Here is a 20,977-nt window from a genome sequence, read left to right on the forward strand (position 1 = left end):
AATGCAGTAAACCTTCTTGTTTACCCAACTTTTTGTTGTGGATAATACAACTGACACAATTGGAAATCACTCTGGCTACTTTTCCTTCAAGGTGTGGAATGTAAAACTGCTGCTGGATGTTATGCATAGTCTTACGAGCTGCTGGATGACCTGCTTCGTGAGCGCTAACTATTATTTCCCGCTCCATCAGTCTTGGGACTACTATCAGTTCATTGCCTTCTGCTTCTTTGAAGAGCATCCCACCTTTGAGCTTGTAGTTATCAACAGGCGAATTTTCAAGAATTTTTATAATCGCTTTAATCTGTTCGTCTGCTTGCTTTGCTTTCTTCAGCCGTGTGGTGATTTCTGACGCAACCAGAAACACGTTCAAGGGATATCTGCTCAGGTGATCGACGTGTTTGATACTGCTTCCTGATCGGTGTTCCATGTCAATGCTGAAATCCTGTAGATAGAGGACCCACTGTGCAACTTCTCTTGGTACATCTTGCTTTGTTGTAGTTTGTTTGAACGCAATACAATCTGTGACCAGCTTAAAACGGATTCCAAGAAGATAGTGACGGAACTTCTTCAACGCCAGATATGCTGCTTTCACTTCTAAGATGTAACTGTGCTGCTTGGATTCTGCTGCCGAAGTCTTCTTGCTCCAGAAGTAAATAGGATGCAACTTTCCCTCGAAACTCTGCAACAATATGGCTCCATAACCTTCCTTCGACGCATCAGTGTGCAATTCAGTTGGGGCACTTCGTGAATATATATGAAGGACTGGCTCCCTTGTGAGCAAACTTTTCAGCTGATCTATCGCCTGTACTTCTTCTGGTCCGATCTTGAATTCGACGTCTTTCTTCAACAGGTTCGTAAGTGGACGAGCGATTTGGGCATAATTCGGCATAAACTTTCTGAAAAATCCGGTCAGACCCAGGAAAGATTGGACTGCTTTGATGTTTTTGGGCATACGGAAGCGGCTTACTGCAGTGGTTTTCTCCGTTCCCGGCCAAATTCTACCATTCTCGACGAAATGACCCAAAAAAGATATTCGCTGCTGAAGAAAACTGCACTTTTTCCACTTCATTTTCAAATTGTATTTGGCAGCTGTTTCCAAAACCTGCTGAGTCTTCTGCAAACATTCCTCTTCGGAGACTGCGTACACAATTATGTCGTCCATGTAAAGCTGCATGATGTCTTCGTTTATCAGGCCTTGGAAAATGTGGTTTACAAATCGTATGAAAGCAGCTGGAGAGTTTCGAAAACCAAACGGAGCTCTATTAAACTCGAAGAGCCCTTCACGCGTAACGAATGCTGTATAAGCACGACTACTTTTCTCAACTGGCACGTGAAAGAATCCATTTTCCAAATCCAGTACTGTAAAAAACTTCGCTGCTTGAAGCTTTTCGAGAACTTCCTCGACCATGGGAACTGGAAAACAATCTGGAAGCACCATACTGTTCAGCTTTCTATAGTCCACGCAAACTCTGAGTGATTGATCCTTCTTCTTGACAACGACGACTCGGCTTGCTACGTACGACGAAGATTTGGTAACAATGCCCTGCTGGAGCCACTGCTCAACTTGTTTCTTTACAGCTTCTGCTTCTTCTGCAGAATGGCGACTTGGTGATTGGCGAAACGGTTTGACGACTCCATCCGGAATAATCTTCAACTCGATAGGACATTGGAATCGCTCTACGGGACTCTCATAGCTTTTTTCAATCAACTGTTCCACGCTCTTTTGAAACTCGGGAGGAGCGGAGACTACATGCTGGCTCTCAAATACGCTGTAAACATCTGCATCACACTCACCTACTGATTCAGTTTCTTGCTCAAGGTATTGAAAAAGAAAACCACTGGAGTCGGCCGAAAACTTGAACTTTTGAAGAAAATCGTAGCCCAGAAGCGCATTACAGTCCATTGTAAAGTTGTCTACGACCAGAAACTTGTGATCAGTCTGCAGCTGATCAACGACTACGCTAGCGTTGAAAAATCCGATTGGCTTGGTGCTTTTGTTACCCAGGCCTCGCAAAACCGACTCGCTTTCCATCATTTTTACGTTTTTTAAGTTCTGAAGCACGCTTTTTCTGACTATCGAGACATCTGAACCCGTGTCGACTAGGCACTCAACATCAACGCCATTTATTGTAATGTTCTTGAGGCGGCTGCTGCTTGTCACAACCCGAACTGTGTTTTCCTGTTGTTTTTTACACTCCCGTGAAATATGTCCAAACTCGTTGCAACGAAAGCATTTTGTTTGCGACTGGCAGTCTTTTCTTTTGTGCTCCGCAGAGCCACAATTAAAACAGAAGTCCTTCTTCTTCTCAAACACTTTCGGCTTGACACTCGCGTTAACTTTGCTTTTTTCACAGCTTTTTTCATCCGAATCTTGTACCAACTCGAAAATGTCGTACTCTTCTTTTAGCGCTTTCAGAGAATGGCAACGATACATAGCAACTTTATATTCGTTCTTTATTTGTAGCCCATTCACAACATGCCGTATTAAAGCAGATTCTTCCACGCTACCGATGTTCGCGATCTTCTTCATTTGAAGCAAATACTCATGAAATGATTCCGACTTTTTCTTTTTACGTTCGCGCAACAACTGGTGAATATCGGCACTGTTTCGACTGCATTTGAACTCGACGCTTAATTTGGTCTTCAGTTCCTCAAAATCGCACACGCACTCGGGTTCTAGGAAAAGTTTGGCAGCTCCGCACATTTTTCCTCTGGCATGCACATATTTTTGTTTGTCCGACAACTCGTACGCATCCGCATTGCGCTCAAAAATTTCAAACCACTTATCAACAGGAACCGAAAAACCGTCAAATTCATTGATAATTTTTTCGAAACTGTCTACAGAGATTTTTCCGGTGCTGCGATCTTCTTTGCGCTCATCAACTTCGATTTTTAATGCCAACAGTTGAATTAACTGCTGCAATTGGTCACTTGCACCGCTGTTATTTGTCACTTTCACCTCACTACTTTTGTTTGCCGCCATTATTTTGCTGCCCTCTTCGTCTGGCACTTCAATATCCAGCAAATTAAGTTGGTTGTCTACTTCTTCGTCAGCTTTAACTTGATTGTTCTTGGCTGGTGTTCGCCTTGTTCGCGTCATGCCTTTTTTCACAATACAACTCACAAACGATCTTGTTTAAACGTGAATATTCCAAGAATGAATTTCACAACGACGCTCGCTTCTGTCTACGTATTTGCCGTCTCTTTCACGCCAACGAATTTCACAACGACGCTCGGTTTTTTTCTACGAATGTATTTGTGCACTCCTTTACGCCAACAAATTTCACAACGACGCACGCTTCTGTCTACGTATTTGCACGATCCTTACTGAGAATTCTGAAATTCACTGGAACTGTACTCAACTTTGCAACTTCCCGCAACAGAATTTCACAACGACGCTCGGCTTTTTCTGCGAATGGATTTGTGCACTCACACTTTCCGAGAATTCTAAAATTCACTGGAACTGTACTGAAATTTTCAACTTCCCGCAACAGAATTTCACAACGACGCTCGCTTCTGTCTACGTATTTGCCCTCTCTTTCACGCCAACGAATTTCACAACGACGCTCGGTTTTTTTTCTACGAATGTATTTGTGCACTCCTTGAACTCGACAGAATTTCACAACGACGCTCGGCTTTTTCTGCGAATGTATTTGTGCACTCACACTTTCCGAGAATTCTAAAATTCACTGGAACTGTACTCAGCTTTGCAACTTCGTTTCCAACTTTTTTGGCAACTTTTACGACTGTTCGGTTAATAGAATTCGATTAATAATTTCCCGACTGATCAACTTCACAACTTAATGGAAAAATTAACGAATTAATTGGCTCCGACAACTTTCAGCTTTTTCTGCCACTTTTCAACTGTTTTCTTTTCACAAATCACCTTCTAGTTCATTGGACCGGCGAGCCCCCAAATGTAGAGTATTTATTATTAAAAGTATGTTTAGTATTATATTATTAACAATGATAGAAAATGATGTTTAATTGTGAACAACTGCGACAACTTATTTTTCGACTTTCTGCTGCAACTTCTCACGATCGACGACTTCAAGTGTGACCAACCTCCTTCTAACGCTGCTATCTCTTGTCGCCTTTCGTTCTGTGGTGTTTTTGGGTTCCACAAACTCTGGCCACACTGCAAGTGTGTGCCTGCCGCTAACCAGTGTTACCACTCTTTACATACATTTTCAATACAGTCCTCTCCACTGATCTACAATCGCCGCCCTAAAAATTACTCCACAAAACGTACATGAATATATCAACATATTTATAACAAAAATTAAAAAACTAAAATATACTACAAACACAGTCCACTACACTCCAAAAAACAAAAAGACCGTAGAGAAGGTCAACTTCCGGGTCGGCTCGACAATCGTCGAGTCCAGTCCGGCGATCAAGTACCTTGGAGTCATGATCGACCATAGGCTGAACTTCAAGAGCCACCTGGAGTACGCAGCGGCCAAGGCATCCAAGGCCACTGCTGCTATCTCGAGGATGATGGCCAACACTCGTGCCCCAAGCAGCATAGCAGACGCCTAATAGCTACAGTGGTGACCTCGACCATCCTGTATGCCGCACCGATTTGGGCGGAAGCCATGAGGACTACCAGCTACAGCCGGCAGTGTAAGTCTGTCTACAGACGCTGTGCGTTGCCCATCTCGAGCTGCTTCTGCACGGTGTCAGAAAGAGCTGCATTGGTGGTATCGGGAGCAATCCCAATAGACCTACTGGGGATGAGCGCAGGACTGGGAATTCGGGTAGCAGAATCCAGAGAAGCAGCACCATGGCTCAGTGGCAGGATAGATGGAACAACGCGAGCACAGGCCGATGAACCAACAGGCTCATTCCCGATCTGGTTCCCTGGTTGCAGAGACGACATGATCAGTTGGATTTCTACACTACGCAGATCATCACAGGACATGGTTGCTTCAAGACTTACTTGCACAGGTTTAAGCATGAGGTCGACCCATACTGCGACTACTGTGGCAGCGCTTTAACTGAGGACGCGGAGCATGCCTTTTTCGTATGCCCCTTATTCCCGCGGAACGAGCTGCGCTGGAAGCAGCCATGTACCGCCGCCTAACACCCGACAACTTAGTCGGTTGCATGATGGAGACCCCCTCCAAATGGAATGCGGCTGCTGTAATGGCAGCATCCGTGATGCGAGCAGACCCGTCGCACTGAAGGCGACCGATGAGCGGCACCAGGACCGCCAGCCGCCCCCGTGAAGTATAGCTTTGCGTTAGTCCCGCGTGTGCGGTCTCTTCCACTCTATCCCTTCTATGTATTATATGTATTTAGGTTAGGTTAGGTTAGTCCGGACGGCCCTCGAGGGGCCACACATAGGCCAATATGGCCCATAGCTATCCGGGGAAACTCCTGGATGGACCTAGAGACTATTTATGCGGATTTCGAGATCCTTGAATATCAAGGTGTTTTTCGCAAAGACAAGGAGTTCGCCAGGCTTCCTCCTGGAGGCATCTTCCAGTGATGCCAGAACTTGAGAGCCTCGGTATCTCATTCTTGCCCTCGTTAGGGCCGGACATTTGCAAATGAGATGCTCCAAGGTTTCGGTTGCCTTGGATTCATCACATTTTCGACATTTGGCGTTGTTGTTCTTATCCGTAAATTAATTCACGCAGTATTCTTGAGAAGATACTTTCAACTTAAAGCTAGCGATATATTATTTTTTTTTTTAAGGCATTACTCACAAGATTACTTCTCCATCGTAGAAAGGCCTTACAGCGGGGTTACATGATGACCATACAGGCTTAAGGGGGTAAAAGCTTTAAAAATTGAACTTAACTTCTCATAGTTATTTTTAATTACCAAACATTTAATTCAATTTACGAATACATTTTATCGAATTTAATTTGGAATTTTAACTAGTTTGATTGTATGTCATTTTTACTTCGCAGCACGCTCTTTACCTTTTATGAATTTGCAGAACAAAAGAAAATCAAATGCAAAGAAAGCTTATGAGAACAACAACCAAATTTTACAACAAAACCCTTTGCCGAAACCTCGTGGTACGATCGCTGCCCCCGCCTGGCGTTATCAATCCTCTGCTCTGCCTCTGCCTGGACCAAGCGCTACCGCTGCCTTGTTCTTTGCGCTGCTGGGGACAGGTGCGGATTTCGGGGCGCTGGCCAGGTACGGATTTCGGGTTTAATTTTTGCCCGCCGAGATCCAACTGGCCTGCTTTATCCAATAAATTTATCCAATGTATGTTAAACATACTATGTTTCTCCTCTTCCCGTAGTCGGGAGGATTTTTTTCAGCTTCCAAAAACAACACTAATATAAAACAAATTTGGCGTTAGAAAAACGCAATTTAGTTCAACCTTTTAATAACACAAACCTTTAAGAAAAAAGCTGCAAGGCTTATTTGCAGTTTTCCGGATCGTTCGCCAGGGATTTTTCTTTGGCCAACTAGAGGTTGAGGCCAAGAAGAAAATTTTTCTCCCTAAAACTGAAAGCACTTTTCCAACCGTTTGCACAATTTAATAAAGCGCTTGGGCGCAATAATAATAGTTTATAAAAAAATGTGCGCAAAACAGATTTAACCTTGATTTTTATTTCACTTCACATAAACACAATATCGATGTCTGGGGAGTTTTATTATGTTGGTCGGAAAAGATCGAATGAAGCCGCGTGGGTGGTTTATATAGCTAAGCACAGAAAGCTTTATCTGGACCAAAGTTGGCTGCGCATATCAATGCAGCTGCATTAAGAGAGCAAGCTTAAGATAAGCCATTTTTTTCTGCGATGCCAGATTTTAATATAGCTATTTTTTTAATTCAGCTAATAAAAAAACTTTTTGAGCTTTAGATATTCATTTTTCAAATTCGAAATCCTAGCCGTTACACCATCCGATAATATTCCTTCTTTTAAATGTAATATTAGCGGGAATTAGTTTCGGATGTCCTTCGCATGGAAGGTTCCTATTTCTCTTCCTTGTAAATTAAAAATTTTGGACCTAGTTTGGCGTTGAAATTAGCTGCAAACTTGCTTTGTGCAAAACTTCAACATTAAACATCTTGCCCTTCTTTAAAGAAAACGGGCTTGGAGTGTAAATTATATTGACCAACTTTGCGATCATAAGCGCGACGGATGTTAGATTTAATTTCGTTCCGTATAAGGGCTAAGTTATCTGATCGGGAGAGTGGTACAATGGGATCTTCCAATAGCGATAACTTTTTCAGCAATTTGTAATAGGACCCATGAGTAATCATATCTAGTCCGAACAAGGCTCGATAAGGAGAACAACCCCTAAAGATGAATGAAGTGACGCCCTAAATGAACATGAAATGCTTGTGAGGTGTAAATTCCATTCTCTTTGATCATGCTTTAAGTAAGATTGGATAGCAGCTAACAAGGATCGATTAACACGTTCTGCGGCATTACTTTGTGGAGAATACAAAGCCGTATATACGTGGTTAGTCAGTCAAGAATACATTGAAATCAGATGCCTTGAATTGCGTGCCATTATCGCTAATAAAGGTTTCGGGGACTCCATAACAATGAAAGATTTGTTTCAACAGAAAGTCTTTTACAACTAGCGATGTAAATTTCTTTAACGGGTGAAACCAATGGTATTTACTAAAGTGGTCGAAAACGATTAACAAGCCTACATGACCATCCTTACTGCGAGGATATGGTCCTAGCAGGCCTATGTAAAGCATTTGAAAAGGTCGACAGGAGGGTATGTGTGCTCCCATAGGTGGTTAGGCCACCTAGGGAGGCGTCTGATTCGATGCTTTGTTTGCTTTGCAAATATCACAACGACGGATATAGTCTTTTACATCTTTGGATAATCCTGGCCAAAACAAATGACGCCTACGTTTTTCTATAGTCTACTGCATTCCCGTGTGACCTGACGTGAAACTATCATGAGCATGCTTAAGGGTTTCGGGTACCCACAGTTTCCAAGAAAGTTTATCTTGTTCCTCATTTTCCTGAGCGTGCTCTGTGCGAAAATACAATTATATACTTATCTACGATCTTAATATCGGGTAATTTAGATTTGTTTTCACTGTATTTGTTCTTCAAGGCAACGTAAGAATCTTCTAAGAACGCGTTTGCTTGAAGGTCGATTACTGGGCTCATCTCTACCTCTGCAATATCTTTTTTGTACAGAGTCTGGATAAAGCATCCGGAACGACGTGGTCCTTTCCTTTCCTATACAGGAAAGAAAATTTAAATTGCTGCAAGTCTGCCTGAGACGTTTTGTTAACGCATTAGCCAAAGTAAATCTGGAATTTGGAAAATCTGGATTCGTTAGAACAGGGACTGAAGTCAAAACCTCTTTTAGCTTGTTCATTGCTATTTGAGCTTCGGAGGTCCATTCAAATTTTAACTTTTTTGATAACAAATCCGTGATTGGGCAAGTTAGATTCGCCAAATTTGGGATTAAACGACGGTACCAACCACAGACTCATAAAAATCCTCTTACCTGTTTCAGGTTGGATTTACGGACGACGTCACTATCGTAGTGGTAGCAAAGAAGCTAGCAACTCTGGAGGCGCACGAGTTAGGTACAGATCCACTTCATTCCCAGTACATAATACCCAAATAAAACCAATTAGCCAGACAGTTCAAGAGTTATTGGACTCTATAAATGTAAAATAAGCAATTTCGCGACACGAGTTAATAAACTCATGTAAGCTTCCGGTTTCGCAACCGAAACCTAAATTCATTGCCCTTTAGTAAACAATTTTGCGACATGAATTAATAACTCTTGTATGCATCCGGTTTCGCAACGAAACCACTTGCAGGTAGAATAAGTCTAAACAGCATAAGTTTCGCAATAGCTACATAAGCATATAGAATAAGCTAAATCATAATTCCATTTATGTACACCAACACAAACCAATTGTAACACAAATGTAAAACCTGACTTTTTCAATAGAGTTCAGTTATGATTCACCACTAAAAACTAAACGTCGTGTCCGTATTTATTTATTATTTTAATTAACTCCGACCCGCAGTACAAAATTCGCGCGGACACGGCCATCCAAGCCGTAGGGTCGTGGCTGGCGGTTGCAGGTCTGGAATTGGTCATCACAGGGTAAGTCCCACTGGCGGAGCTTATCCGGGAGAGGAAGTAGATCTTCGTAGCCATGCAGGACAGGAGGGCACTGCCGTCTAGAGCAGAACTAAAGGCGGCCGCCAGAAGGAGGAGCATGAAGAACTGGCAGTTGTTTGGATTTGAGAGGCACGAGCTAGAGGAGGTAGCTAGGGCTACGATCAGCGCGGAATCCTTGGTACCGAGGATGCTAGAAGACCAGAGAGTGTGGGAAGCGGCAAACTCATTTGCCGCATACGTGATGACGACCCTCAGGACCCTGGAGCGAAGGCGGAAGGAGCGGCCGGAGTAGGGGCATTCGCGCCGGCGAAGCAATGCCATGCGGCGGTACCGCACGGCGTGAACCCGTACTTCTATATATGTATATTTCCCGTCTGGTCCTACGTGTATTTGTATTATTTGTATTTGTAAGGTAGTAGCGTAAAAAGAGAAACAAACAAGAGAATTAAAAAAAAAAAAAAAAACACGCAGTGTATTTCGATCTGCGCTCTTTTTGCCATCCGCGCATCACCGGCAAGTGACACATCCATAACCCAACTTCCCTTTAAGGTCACCAGCTAGGACCATACAGTCAACCAAACTTTGAATAAAAACCTAAACTTCTGACTAAAATTATAATACTCTCCAAAAGACATTTTCCCATTTGATTGATATTTATTATTTTATGTGTATGACAATAATTGGCGTTAGTACTGTTTAAATTAAACTAAAAATATGGGATTATACACTTTAGTTTATCAATAATGTATGATGAATATTTTATTTATTTTTAAAGTAGCGTGTTGTTAATAAATCTTTAAATATACCTAAAATATTTGTGGGAAAAATTCATAATGGGTTTATATTTTTTGTAATGATCTCTAAGAGCTTAAAATGTACGATTAAAATGCAGTTTACACGTAAAAGTTATATATGACGAGTTCGGGATTCGCAAGCCAAATATATAAGATGAGGAAACTAATCTAGCTCCTTAATAAGCTATCGTTTCTCTTCGTTTAGATTGTCAATGGCAGAATTAACTCTTTCCATTTTATTATCTTCAGTCTTTAGCCGTTTCGATTTAGTAGCATTATTTTCAAGACCATCGCTATCGGGAACGGTATCTGGCGAAACGCATCGTTTAAGAAGGCATCGATCGATACCTCCATCTGTATCCTTTTCACAGCTTTCGTATCTGCTGGCTACCACATCTTCTGTTTCAGTTGGGTTTATTGTAGCACGTAGATCTTGCAGGGGTTTTTTAAATTGCACAATCACGGCAGTCATGTTGTCACAACCAGTTCCATCACCCATAGTGTTTGGCGCTAAGCAGTTGTCAAAAAGCTAAAAGAACACATTTTGTTAAAAATCAGCGACTATATATAATAAATTGTTGTGTATGTCTAATTTTTTAAGTGCATATATGTACATGTTTGTTCAAATTTTTGAAAATTTTTTTTATATAAGTCCAATAAATTTAAAGTTCATTTAAATCTTTGTTTTCAATATAGTCACATTAGGAAGTGTTCAAATTGATTAAGGGTCCATTCCGGTTAGTTGAAAAAAAAATCGAATTTTTTTTTGCATTTTTCGATAGCTGTAAGTGTCTAGAATACCATACTAAAAGATCATGTCGAAATACGTAATAGTTTAAAAGTTACGAGCCTCCGAGTCGGCCGACTTAAAGGAGCTACAGAGCAAACATAAAACTTTAAACGCGTTTTCTGGAAAACTACGTTTTTCGAGCTGGCGACCGTCCTATCTCAGTCAATTTTTAACGAATCTTAATGTTTTTTTTTTTTTTTTAATGCGCGTAATGAAGCTCTTCATGGAATAGACTACAATTATATTGATAGCTTATACATTGGATTTTTTATTAACAAAAAAGTGAAGAAAATGTTCAGAAAAACGAAAAAAAAATTTTAAGTAGCTGCCATTTTTTTATTTTTTATTTAATTTTTATAATTGTAGTCTATTCCATAACCACATTGATACTAAACAAGAACATCTTTGAATTTTTTTTTTTCAGTCGATTTTTACGTCCTGCAGGACGGTCGCCAGAGGGGTACCTTTTTTTGCAGAGGCTTACGTCGCCCTGTGTCCTGCTTCAGGACATGCTCTAAAAATTTTGAAATTTTTGATAAAACATCTTTAAACTATGATAAATATATGTGACAAATTTGAACTTTCTGTCTTTTCCTATGTCCACAAAAAATTCCTGAAAATGACCTATTTTTTGGCCCAACTAACCAAAATGGACCCTTATATTTAAAAGAATATGTTCCAATATAGCGCCAATTCAATTCAGTTTTTCATTGTTTTGACGAGAAACATCATTAACAAGAAGCTAACTTCGGCATGCCGAAATTTGTATACCCTTGCAGATTGGTTCTGATGTTTATATTATAGATTTAAATGATGAAAACACACACAAAACAGAGTTTCATTACATTTTTACTATACTTATTATGTTTACAGTTTGGCAGTTACAGTTTTACATTCCCAGTTTTACATTTTCTCTACATCTACGGATCGCTTCTATGGCAGCTATATGATATAGTTGTCCGATTTTCATAAAATTTATACCAAAATTCTATAATAATAAGTAAAGCTCATATCTCAGAGTAGATTAAAATACGACTATTGTTTTTAAAGCGGGTATATATGTTTGTACATAAAATTAATACAAAAACTCTGAGGTAGTAAAAATATTTAATATCTCAGAACATACGAAATATATATATAGATTAAAACGGCAACAGTATAACTATTTCTATTAACTTATCGGTCGTTTAATGGATAAAAAAAAATTATTAGTAAAATTTCATCCTCAAAGCTCTAAAAACCAACAACTGGGCACAGAATATAAAGGTAAGATCCACTGCGTGCCCATCTAAGAATATACCCTTGCAAATATAAAAAATAGTAAATGTACATACACTCCGTTTCACTTGAATATCACACAAAAATTTTCATAATTACTTGTTCATCTCTCAGCAACTGCTTGATCTAATGCAATAATTGTTGCTGTTTTATTTTCGTCATATTATATACTCTCTTCCAACAAAAATTGGAAGTCTGGAAATTTACCGTTTAAATGTACCGTAATTTTCTTTTCAAATTGCTTCAATAACTTGCATATTTTTTGTTTCACTTGAATAGCACATTTTAGATTACGTGTCATTTCAGCAGCCAAGGAGATAGAATCAAAAACTATTTTTGATTAATTTATGAATTTTAAACTTAGTTTAATCATTTTGTGTAATTATGGGTCTTGGAACGTCACTAAGTCACAAAGAACAGATCCAAATACAAAGCTTTATTGATTGTGACCTTTCTGTAGCTAATATATCGAAAAAAAAATTGGAAGAAGCAGAAAAGTCGTATATAATTTTATAAAGAACAAACAAAACTATGGAAAAAATATGAAAGGTCGCAAAAGTTGTGTTCTTAGCGACACAGATAAGCGTGCGATTCTGCGGGAAGCCTCAAATTTCTATGACTCTGTGAGCAAAATAAGGGCAAAAGCAGGTGTTGACGCGAGCAAAACTACTGTTTGGCGAGTTAATTCGAAAGCTAAACATCTAAAACGTTTGAAACTTAAAAAAAAAACCACCGCTTAACCCCAAACGAAAGGAAGCACGGTTGACCTTTTGCCGCGTCAATATGTCATGGTGTAACGAGTGGAAGCGCGTAGTGTTTTCTGATGAAAAAAGTTCAATTTGGAGGGGCCAGATGGCTGCAATTATTATTTTCATGATCTGAGGAAAGAGACGCATCAATTGGAGCGTTTACATAGTCGAGTAGGCGGAGTTATGGTTTGGGGGCCATATCTTACTATGGGACTTGTGAGCTCCAATTCTTATCCTCAAACATGAACGCAAAAGCGTATCTAAACGTCCTTGAAAAGGCTTTTCCACCATTGGAAAATTTTTTCAATAATTTGCCTTGGACATTCCAGCACGACAATGCGCCAATACATACTGCAGGTATTGTAAAATCTTTTTTAAAAGATAAAAATGTTGAAACTCTGAGCTGGCCTTATCTGAATATAATTGAAAATGTTTGCGGATGGCTGGCCAGAAAGGTTTACGAGTCTAGCAAACAATTTTCAACAAAAGAAGAACTAATTGAGGCCATTCAGAGGGCCTGGGCTACAATATCCTTAGACTACATTAAAAGTCTATATGATTCGATGCCCAACAGGATCTACGAGGTTATATTGAATAAAGGAGGCTCAACCCATTACTAAATTAACAAATATATATGTATTAATAATCACTATTGAATAAAAACACATTTCCTAATATTTAAGTTCGTTAAATATACTTAAAAACAAAAAAGTGCTATTCATGTGAAACAAAATTGTTGTGCAATTTTTTAAGTTTTTATGTTTTTTTTGTTAACATTTCTTAATTGTTAATTTAATTTAAGTTTTGTTACTTTTCTTATATTTAAACTTGATTACACTATAAATAGAAACCTAAACATCAGCGAGTTTTCTTTTTGGTTAAAAGATTTCAAGATTTGAAATTGCATAAAAAAGTGTGCTATTCCAGTAAAACGCAGTGTATGTTAAGATACATACATCTTAAATTGTTTTCTATGCTACAGGGCATCGAACACGCGAATAGGCGTTTTTAGAGTTGATAAAAAAACCAAACGTCAGACCAGTCAAAATCTCTATGATACACTAACATACTTATAAATTGATTATACTTATTAATGAATTTACACGAACTTTTTACAAAAACATGCTTTTAAAAATATTCATAGACGTGATTTGAATCATATACTTTACCTCTTCACATATGATTGACAATTTTTTATTTTTTTCCTTTAATCTAAACCGCACAAAATCGACGACTTCTTCACTAGACATATAGTTCCATATACCATCACACGCCATTACCATAAACTCGTCTTCTGGCGTAATAATTAATTTCTTTATATCTGGTAAAGCAGAAATCATTTGTGACTCAGCTGGTAATTCAACATTTGTTTTGTACGCGTGGTCCCCAAGAGCTCGAGATAAATTTAAGCCGCCATTAACGCGGCCATCAAGTGTAACTCGGCCTCCAGCTTTGATAATTCTGGCGGCCTCTTCATCATCTTCTGGTTTGTGGTCGAGACTCATTTCAATAACTCGACCATTTCGGGATATTACACACCGAGAGTCGCCAGCATTAGCAACGTAAAGATCGCGACCATGTAATAGACAGACAACAGCAGTGCATCCGCTGTCTTTTCCAGGTTCTTCAATCATGTTCGCACAAAAATGATCGTTTGCCCTTTGATCTTCATCTGTTTCCTCTTCGTCGCTAATTTCATCGTCCTAAAGACAAATATGTTAGTATCAATTTGATAACATTTTCATAACTTACTTCGTCATCTTCTTCGTCTCCTTCAATGTTATCAACATCATCAATATCATCATCTGAGCTTTCCGCACCTACTATGTTTGGATACTCGACAGAGTCATTTTCTTTGTAATCGACATCATCATCTGTGGAGGTCTCATCATCCTGGATACAATCAAACTTCTTCAGGAACTGTTTTGTTTCCTTACTGGTAGATGAGATTCCAGCAATATCATTGCATTGGTCGATCAAGTTCCCTTTCTCAAAGTCTTTGGACCCAGATACAACAGTTTCCATATTTTTTGGATTAGTTACACAGTCTGCATTAGCAATGGAGGAAGTAACACTCCCATTATGATTAGATCGACACCCGTCTGATTTTTTCCCATTAGATTCTTCGCATTTACCAAAACGAGCTGAATCATAATTGCTTTTGCTGCTGCTACTACTCACAGCGGACTCATCCTCAGGTAACAGTATTGCTTTCTCTAAATAGCTAGAACACGGACCAATAACTGCAGATGCAATGGCAGCGGCTGCAGCTGAAGTGGAAGAACCTTCTGGTTTCGATGTGGGGTCCATTACAGCCTTGTTAACAGCTTCGGCAGCTACTGCAGCTGCGCGACGTCCCCGTAAATAGGGCGATTGCAATTTTGAAACATTTTCCTTAGATTTATTAATAACTGTTCCATGAGTTAAAGGAAGCCCTTTGTATCTTTCTAGAACTTCGTTTAATGGCAATTTACTCTCCTCCTGCAATTCAGCTAAGTCTTCGTCTGCATCGTCATCGTAATCCGCCGCGTCCCCCTCGACGAAATTATGTTCGCCTGCCAAAACTTTTAGTATAGCTACTACTGATGGATCCAGCAGAGTTTTGTCAAATCCTAAAAATGCATCTTTGAGAGCATTTTCAAAATTCCCATTCCTATATGATTCTAGGTTTTTAAGGAACTCCGGAAATTTGTCAGCGCAGTACTGTGCAACCTCAGCTCCGCCGTGACCATCATACACAGCAAAAAAGGAAGTATTCTGGTTAAAATTTAAAATGGAGTTATGTGCATCCTGCAATATTTAAAATTTTGATTAGTTATAATTAAATTGAATAGATTGATTAGATTTATAAATATGTATATGTATATTTATATATGTACATGTATGTACATAAAAATGTTCATGTACATAAGTATGTTTGTATGTATATATAAAAATACCTATGTATTCATGCATGTATGTACATATATGTATGTATAAATATAATTTATGGATATATATATATATACGTACAAATATGTATAGCATTTTACCTCTTGGCTGTTCCTCCAACCCTGCATTGAGCTGGATCCAACGGCTAGAAAATCATTGAATTCATCTGTAGACGCTTTATCTGTCTTCGGATGGGACAAGTAGGCACCCATTTTTTATGGCTAATATCGACCGCAAAATATTTTTAAAATTTTGTTAAGGGTCGGTGGCTGCTTATCTTAATGCGATTGATTAATAGACGAAAAATCGATGCTTCACAAATTCTAAGATGTTGCTGAGTGGCAGCAGTGATGCTACTTATTTACGATATTGCATTAGCTTATTTCGTTAGTAACTACATAAATACATATGTATGTATGTTTAATGACAATAGCCAACCTATAAGTGGTCTATAAATTTCACAAACTGTTTGGCGTTACTGGTCTTTTAACTCGACACATATATTCAACCGAAATTGATCTTATAAATATACACTGTTAACGTGCACTGGTACACAATAAAAAAAGTTTATGTATACCTAAGTAATGTAAAAATATATCACAAACATCAACGAATTTATTTTGGAATATGCCATGTTCTTACTTAACTTCTTGTTTGCTTAGTGATTATAGCTTTGATGCAACATCGATTATGTCTAATAATTAATGTATTCCCACTCAGCGCATCTGTGAGGAACGGTTGGGATTCTTCGCAGACGCGAAACTGATATTCCCACAGAGCTGCGTCAAGGTGCATCTGCATCCGAACAGCTGATCGATCAGCTGTGGCTCATAAAAACGTAAACAAAGGCTGTCGAATTGGCAGTTGCAAATTTGAAATGGAGCATTTACAAACTATTTTGGCTGTTGTACAACAGCAAATGCTCAGATTGCGTCAGATTTTATCCGCACTAACTTAAAAAGAATTAGATGACGAGGAATTTAAGATTCTCTAATGAATTTTCTCTAAATAAGAGCAAATTCCCCGAAGAGTGTGTGTAGGTAGTATAGTCTTCCCAAATCTATAAAACAAAGTAGAGCTAGGCGTCTTATATTAAATAGTAGCAATTGGGGACATTTTGGGGCAAGAAAAATAAAAAACGCCAACTATATTGGGCATGCTTGTACCTTTGGCGCCACATTTTAAATGTCATATTTCATTTGTTCCTCGCCAAGTTTGTTTACATTTTCGTAGTGTTGGTCAAATTTTCACTGTTAAGAAGAAGAAATCAGAGTTGCACTGAAAAACTATCGCCTAACAAACCGTCGTTAGATTTAGATGCGTTCTACTCGCTGTCTATTTGTGAAAATTCGGAACGTCAAAACCTTATGGACCGTTTGTTCAACGGACGGTGGATGCGCTTTGACGGTGTTTGGGAAGGACCTATTATACTGTCTTCCCACACAGCACATTTGTGAGGAACGTTTGGAATTTTTCACAAATGTGAAACTCGTGTTCCCACACAACATTAAAGCGCACTTAGCATCCGAACAGCTGATCGATCAGCTGTGGCTCATGAAAACGTAAACAAAGGCTGTCGAATTGGCAGTTGCAAATTTGAAATGGAGCATTTACCAACTATTTTGGCTGTTGTACAACAGCAAAGGGCACAGATTGCGTCAGAATTTATCCGCAATAAATTTAAATGAATTAAATGACAAGGAATTTTAGTTTTTCTAATAATTTTTCTCTAACAAAGAGCAAATTCCCCGAAGAGTGTCTATAGGTGGTATAGGCAACCAAAATCTTTAAAATAAGGTAGAGGTAGGCGGTTTATATTAAATAGTAACAATTGGGGACATATTGGGGCAAGAATATACAGTAAAAACTCCAACATCTATTTTGGGCATGCTTGTAGCTTTGTCGCCACGTTTTAAATTCCATATCTCATTTGTTTCTCGCCAAGTGTGTATACACTTTCGTAGTGATGGTCAAATTTTCAGAGTTGCACCGAAGAACTATCGCCTAACTATCGCCAAACAACCCGTGGTTAGATTTTAATGCTGAACTAACGCCGGCCCATTTGGGAAAATTTGGAACGGCAAAACCTTATGGAGCATTTGTTCAACGGATGCTAAATGCGCATTAATGTTGTGTGGGAAGACCCTATTAGATGCGCTTTGATGCCGGTCCATTTGAGAAAATTCGAAACGGCTAAACCTTATGGACCGTTTGTTCAACGGACGGTGGATGCGCTTTGACGGTATGTGGGAAGACCCTATTAAAATAAATTAGATGACGAGGAATTTGAGTTTCTCTAACAAAGAGCAAATGCCCCAAAGAGTCTGTATAGGTGGTATAGGCATCCAAAATCTATAAACTGAGGTAATGGTAGGCGGTTTATATGAAATAGTAGCAATTGGGGACACCTTGGGGCAAGAAGAAATTCGGAACGGCAAAACATTATGGACCGTTTGTTCAACGGACGGTGGATGCGCTTTGACGGTGCTTTGGAAGGCACTATAAAATGCTTTTAACATTGATGTTTTTATGGAAATTATATAGAGCTGGAAATAAATCGATTTTCAGTAAATCGAAATCAAATACTAATAAATCGATTAGAATCGAAAAATGAAATTATTAACATTATGTATTATATTTGTAAATTTATTTTGCCACATATTTTGTATATTGTATTTGGATTTTCTAATTAGTTTATTAGAAATAATAAAACCGACAACTTGGTGGCAAGGAATAATTTTTTATTTGTTAGGCGAACAACGAGAACGAAAAGGAATGCGTGTGTTCGATTTGGCTTCAATTTTCGATTATATTTTATGCTTCACACAGTTCTATGCTTAGAGCCTAGCTTAACGAAGGGGGCGAAGACGGGGCGAATTCGCAAAGAGCGAGAGATAGCTTTATTATGCTCCCGCCTTCGCCCTAACTAAGTTAGTTGCCTTTAAAGACTCCCCCACACGCGTAGGTACAAAGAAAGGGTTTAACTTTAAGGGCCTATGGCCGTGGCTGTAGGGCGCGTTTTATTCTGTGAAATATTAAATTAGCCTAATACATTTCAAACGAACTTAATCTTACCGCAGTGTGCCCTCCTACAATTCACAAGACAATGAAAAGCACATTTTGGCGGCTTTCACAGTATCGGAATTGGTAGGCCCGTACTTCAAGGGCCAAGAAATTCACACAAGATCGGATAACTTACAAAATACTAGAATTTCCTTGTAATACTTATTCTACCTATCGATTACAATGTTTGGCCGTCAACATCGCCGACCCCGTGATGAACCGCTTCACTCAAATCCAACATTGGCCGCAACATTGTCCGAGATAGGCCATTGTCGTTCACGCGCACACTGGCGCGTCTGAGGACTCCATCATCTCCGCTGTAGACTTCCTCCACGATGTCAAGGTAGGATCGCAGACGAAGACCATGTCGCCCTGGCGGATGGGCTCCGTTCTCCGGCACCACTTTTCGTGGCGCACAAGCGAGTTGACCACATTCTCCGCTTCGATCAGGAAACTCTCCAACACATGATCCCTCGGCGCGACTTCCTTCAGTGTATGGCGAAGCACTCGTTTGACGCACTGCACCATCCGCTCCCATACTCCGCCCTCAGACGGGTTCGACGAACAATTAAAGAAAGACTTATTCAATGCTCCTGCTGGATAATTCACTCTGTATGCTCTCCGTCTCGAACACGTCTCCAAATCGTCTGGCCTCCCTGTCAGCTCCACGAAGTTCTTGTCGTTATCACTCCGCAGTCTATGCACTGGTCCTCTACGGCAGACGAAGTTCCTGATTGCTATTATGCAGGAATCCGTCGACAGGTCATGCGCTAGCTCCAGATGAATCGCCCTTGTCGTCAAACACGTGAACAAGGCGACCCAACGCTTCTCTCGGTGACGGGCAACAGTCACCAGCAGTGGTCCAAAGTAGTCCAATCCAGTATATTTGAATGGTCATCCACCCGCTTCCAATCGATCCTCTGGAAAGGGTGCCATTATCGGCGGCATCGGCCGCGTTCGCTGCAACTTGCATTCGTTGCACGACGAGATAACCTCCTTCAGCTCTCTTCTCATCTTCGTGAACTAGAATCTCGTCCGGATCTGAGCAATCGTCGCATCCAAGTTTTGATGCTTCATCTGGGCGTGAAAGTGTCTTACAACCATCTCCGTAATACTGTGCCTGTGTGACAGTATCACAGGCCTCCTCGCACTGTACGGCATGCACAGCGCGGTATCAACTCTGCCATAAACTCGCAGAACTCCGTGTTCATCCATGTACGGCGCCAGACCTCGAATCTCACTCGAGCTGGCGACTTCCTTACCGCGTTCCACCGACCTCATCTCGTCGGGAAACGATTCCAGTTGAGCCTGCCTGACTAACAGGTTCTCCGCGGCCTCACATTCCGTTGCAGTGAGTCCGTATTCCTCGACCTCGCTTCTCTGTTTGCGGCACCAACGCGTATCCCTCAAGACCCAGGCTGTGGCCCTCACCAGGCGGCTGACGCTCGAGAATCTCTGGAACGGATTGCCAAATTCATTTGTGGCCACCAATGCAAACTCACTTGGCATCTCCTCGTCATCAGATGCATCCGAAACACGCTTAGTTCCCTCCTCAGGCGCTTGCCAACCGCTCGCTGGCTGCCTCAAACATGCGGGACCGCTTAGCCAACGGGATTCCAGGCTGAGGTCCGCCTTATTCTGCGACCGCGTCGCATCATCCGCTGCGTTGTCAGCTGTAGGTACCCATAGCCACTGGGATACCTTTGACGACTCCAAAATCTCCGCCACTCGGTTGCCAACAAACTGCTTGTACCGGCGGTGGGTGCTACCGATCCATCTCAGCACCGTTTTTGAGTCCGTCCATAATACCGTCTCACTGATGTCCATACTGTGCTCCTACTTGACAGTGTTCGTCAATCTGGTTCCAAGAACCGCTGCCTGCAACACCAGCCGTGGGATCGACATCGTTCCCATCGGCGCGCACTTCGTCTTTGCGCACACGAAGCTGGCCAGCACGTTGCCATCCTCGTACGTGACCCTCCAATAGGCCACCGCAGCGAATGCAGATTGACTCGCATCCACGAACATGTGCAACTCTATGGTCGGAGCTGCTCCACGGCCAAAATTGTGGCGAGGACATCGGAACTGCCCCATGGCGTCCATCTCCCTACGCCAGGCATCAAAGGCTCTGCCTATCTCCTCTGGTAGTGGTTCGTCCCACTGGATCTTCTGCCTCCAGATCACTCACAGCAACAGCTTCGCTGTAATCATCGGGCAGCACAGGAATCTCAATGGATCGTTGACATCAGCAGGCTCAAATACTCACTCTTTGTAGGGACTCG

The 20,977-nt window shown here is 40.6% G+C and overlaps 4 protein-coding genes across 5 annotated transcripts in view; 1 reads left to right on the top strand and 3 right to left on the bottom strand.

Moving 5' to 3' along the window:
• MFS17 (Major Facilitator Superfamily Transporter 17) overlaps positions 1–8,512 on the top strand; it is a 160,454-nt gene extending 151,942 nt beyond the window's left edge. Inside the window, exon 6 of the mRNA XM_070283829.1 lies at positions 8,467–8,512. Within this exon, the coding sequence (XP_070139930.1) occupies positions 8,467–8,497 (31 nt within the window). The 3' untranslated portion in view covers positions 8,498–8,512. The remainder of the gene's footprint in view (positions 1–8,466) is intronic.
• Positions 8,513–9,720: 1,208 nt separating this feature from the next.
• Positions 9,721–16,196, bottom strand: LOC108075762 (probable protein phosphatase CG10417). Of its 2 annotated transcripts, none has more exons than XM_017168321.3 (4): positions 15,734–16,196; positions 14,454–15,491; positions 13,871–14,404; positions 9,721–10,413 (listed from the first exon to the last, which is right to left on the bottom strand). In XM_017168321.3, the coding sequence occupies exons 1-4, from the start codon at positions 15,842–15,844 to the stop codon at positions 10,069–10,071; spliced, it is 2,028 nt and encodes a 675-aa protein (XP_017023810.1). In that variant the 5' UTR covers positions 15,845–16,196; the 3' UTR covers positions 9,721–10,068. The 2 variants fall into 2 exon arrangements, with proteins under 2 accessions (XP_017023810.1, XP_017023811.1); XM_017168322.3 differs by having other exon boundaries at positions 15,714–15,743.
• Positions 16,197–18,971: 2,775 nt separating this feature from the next.
• Positions 18,972–19,709, bottom strand: LOC138928616 (uncharacterized). The gene is made up of 2 exons (XM_070285953.1): positions 19,598–19,709; positions 18,972–19,525 (listed from the first exon to the last, which is right to left on the bottom strand). Exons 1-2 carry the CDS (start codon positions 19,707–19,709, stop codon positions 18,972–18,974), a joined length of 666 nt encoding a protein of 221 aa, XP_070142054.1.
• A 9-nt stretch (positions 19,710–19,718) lies between these two features.
• LOC121502810 (uncharacterized) lies at positions 19,719–20,522 on the bottom strand. Its single transcript, XM_041776544.1, has one exon. The coding sequence runs from the start codon at positions 20,520–20,522 to the stop codon at positions 19,719–19,721; it is 804 nt and encodes a 267-aa protein (XP_041632478.1).
• Positions 20,523–20,977: the final 455 nt, after the last annotated feature.

The sequence above is a fragment of the Drosophila kikkawai genome, chromosome 2L, assembly GCF_030179895.1.
Source record: "Drosophila kikkawai strain 14028-0561.14 chromosome 2L, DkikHiC1v2, whole genome shotgun sequence".
In the NCBI taxonomy this organism is placed as follows: domain Eukaryota; kingdom Metazoa; phylum Arthropoda; class Insecta; order Diptera; family Drosophilidae; genus Drosophila; species Drosophila kikkawai.